Consider the following 2970-nt stretch of genomic DNA (forward strand, 5'->3'; position numbering starts at 1 on the left):
TCCAGCCCACCTGCATCCGGGCCCTGGCAAAGGCTCAGGCCCAAAGCCCGAGGGCGCCCGTCCCTGGGAGACCCTTCCTGGCACCGGCAGCTCCAGCCAGCAGGCCCTGGCGGTTTGGTGGGAGGACCGGTCCTTCCTCTCAGGGTTTCTGTCCATCGAGGCTGAGGCCTCTGTCCCTCCAGGGCCACTGGCTGCCCCTCACCCTGCCCCCTGCAGAGGAGCAAGGACAGAGCTGGTGGGCTGGAGGGCGGCTCAGGAGGGGCTGGGGCCTGGGCTGCATCCCTGCACCCCACGTGCAGACACCGCGGTCTCCAGAGGACCCGCCAGCCGCCCTCACCCAGCACCGCTGCTCCCAGCCCCTCGGAGTCAGCGGGGCTTGTCCTCGGGGCCAAGGGTGATCTGGCCCAGTGCCCCTTGGATCAGGGTCAGACACTGGGAAGGAGGGGACCCCTCCTAGGCCCCTGGTCCAGCGGCTGCTCCCAGCTGGAGGCCAGAAACCAGGGACATCTGAGAAAGTGCCAGGACCCTCCGAGCAGCAAGGGGGCCTGTCTCAGGGGCGGGCTGGGGACTGGGCAGTGCCCCGGCCCAGGGAATGCCAGATGGTCACGTACAGGCGCACTTTATTGAGCTCAGCTGCAGACAGGTGTGTGTACAGGGGCAGGGTGAGGGGTGGGTGCCTGGGCGGGGCCAGGGGGGTGGGAGGACTCGGCACCTGCCGTGGCAGCGACTAGAAGCCGCCTCCGTAGGGGTTCTGCTGCACTGCATGGATGACTCCCGGGAGCACAATGACCAGGACAACAATGAGTCCGATGGTCATCAGGAGGCCGAGGACCACAGCCCAGATGTTCAGGCACTTGGCGGTGGACGCATAGCTCTGGGCGCCAATCACGTCTCCCACCATCTTCCGGTCCCTAGACTGGGGGACGAGAGATGGTGAGGGGTCTGGACCGGCCCTGGGGACAGCCAGGTGCTGTGACTCAGCCCCCACCTGCCTGCTCCCCGCCCAGACCAGCCTCCACCTGCCCTCAGCCAGGTCAGATACCCCCTCCCTGTTCCCTGGAGCCTGAGCAGGCCAGGCCAGGGGGCCTCCCTCACAGCCTCTCAGCCTCCCCAGAACCTCAGGGCCCCCCTCCCGCCCCTTCGCAGGGCCCCGGGGATCTGGGTTTTCTGAGAACTTCTGTTCTCCAGCCGGAGCCCTGAGGCCACATGGGAGTCAGAGGAGAGTAATTTCTGGCTGATCAACAGGATATTCCTTGGAGTCCAGGGGACAAAGGCTGATCCTGCCGCCCCCAGGCAGCCTCACCGTGACCTGCGCACACACACTCACACACACACACACACACACACACACATACACACACACACACACACTCACACTCTCTCACACATACACACACACACACACACACACACACACACACTCTCTCACACATACACACACACATACACACTCACACACACACACACACACTCACACACACACACTCACACACACGAGGGCCCCCCACCCCAAGCCCTCTGGGCAGCAGACCGGTGGGGGCTCGCACTCGCTTTCCGGGGAAGCCCCGCGCACACCCACCTTCACGGAGTAGGCGAACGCCACGAAGCCCAGGCAGCAGGTGTTGAAGAAGAGGGCGTTGAACAGGGACCAGACGATGTGGTCGGGCACCGCCGTGTCCGTCTGGATGTTGATCACCGTCGTCCTCGCTGCCATCGAGCTCTGGGGACCCCCCAGCACAGACACCTCGTGTTCCTCCTTGAGCACCTCATAGGACGGGGACACTGCGGTGCGGGCGCCAGGGAAGAAGGGCTGGGAGTTGGGGTTCATGGTGTCGGAGCGGAGCAGATGGCGTGCGGATCCGGATCCCAGGATAACGGAGCCTCAGTGGTGCCGCCTTTTCCTGGCAGTTTCGTTTTCCCCAAAGTTGCGTTTTGGCTGAGTTCCTGGAGGGCGTCCCGGCTGAGGGAGTGTCAGGTTGCACAAGAGCCCAGCAGGGAGAGGCCGAGGCCTGGGGGGAAGGGGGGCTTCCGGCCCCTGTGACTCCCGTCAGGCCGGTCTCAGCTCCCCCAGGTCCTCTTTTAGGCTGTGATGGACCCGGGGTGCGTCTCTAGCGTCTGGAGTCACCCCCTGAAGGGGATGTTACCGTAAAAAACCTTCAGATCTGTAAAGAATTTTCCGAGTGTATTTGTGCAGACTGGCGACAGATGCCAGGAAGCAGAACCTCAAGGAATTGAGAGAATGCTCCGGAGAATGGGCAGTTCATACGTTGTTTTTAGAAAATACCATCCAAAGGGAAATGGGTAATTGGGTTACTTGAAATCCATTGGTGATAGATTAGGGAGGCGGGACAAAGCAAAGCGGGGAACCTCTGGGATTGGGTAAAAAGTGAAATGATGGACGCGTCCTTCTTTTACGCAGAGGGCTACAGGATGGTTAACAGAGCTAACAGTTGATGATGAACATGATAACAATAACAATGAGGAAACATCCTGGTGCTATTTGTTGTGCCCTGAGGGGTGCGGGGAGGGGAAGGGAAGTTACAATTTACCCAGAAGTTTCACGGATTTGTTCACTTAGAGGAAAAAAAAAAAACGGGCTCAGGAAAGCTCTAGGTTGATCTTTGTCGGGGAAAATGCCGGCCTAGGACATGCCTGCCCACTGTAACCTGTTTGTAGTTGAATATTTAGTTTTCAGAGCATCCGTGGTGGTGATTTTAGGGCTTTGAGTTTGCACAGCCGCCAGGCAGGCCTCCCCGGAGCGGGCAGGTCAGCCTGTGGCCCCTTTCGGCCCCAGTCCACAGGGAGCAGCGTTTGCCCCGCGGAGGATGCGGCTTCGGCGTCGGGATTGCGGGAGGCGTCCTGTTTTGTGAATCAGAGACGCTCTGAAAAGGAAGTTGGATTCCCTTTGCAAGACTCATTCCCGCGGTCAGGGAGTCCGTGCTATCCGAAGAGGAGCTGGCCTCATCACTA

General features: G+C 60.6%; 1 protein-coding gene across 1 annotated transcript; it reads right to left on the reverse strand.

Moving 5' to 3' along the window:
* Window positions 1-603: 603 nt before the first annotated feature.
* LOC129151275 (interferon-induced transmembrane protein 1-like) lies at window positions 604-1973 on the reverse strand. The gene is made up of 2 exons (XM_054725566.1): window positions 1580-1973; window positions 604-916 (listed from the first exon to the last, which is right to left on the reverse strand). Exons 1-2 carry the CDS (start codon window positions 1826-1828, stop codon window positions 728-730), a joined length of 438 nt encoding a protein of 145 aa, XP_054581541.1. The 5' UTR covers window positions 1829-1973; the 3' UTR covers window positions 604-727.
* Between the last annotated feature and the right edge of the window lie 997 nt (window positions 1974-2970).

Source organism: Eptesicus fuscus, chromosome 13, assembly GCF_027574615.1.
Source record: "Eptesicus fuscus isolate TK198812 chromosome 13, DD_ASM_mEF_20220401, whole genome shotgun sequence".
Taxonomy (NCBI): Eukaryota; Metazoa; Chordata; class Mammalia; order Chiroptera; family Vespertilionidae; genus Eptesicus; species Eptesicus fuscus.

What these genes read in the sequence shown, in the direction of transcription:
- LOC129151275 (XM_054725566.1), bottom strand. Translation starts at nt 1,828, where the DNA reads ATGAACCCCAACTCCCAGCCCTTCTTCCCTGGCGCCCGCACCGCAGTG. An exon ending in CGTTCGCCTACTCCGTGAAG is followed by an intron (nt 917 to 1,579) that starts GTGGGTGTGCGC and finishes CTCGTCCCCCAG; the next exon opens with TCTAGGGACCGGAAGATGGT.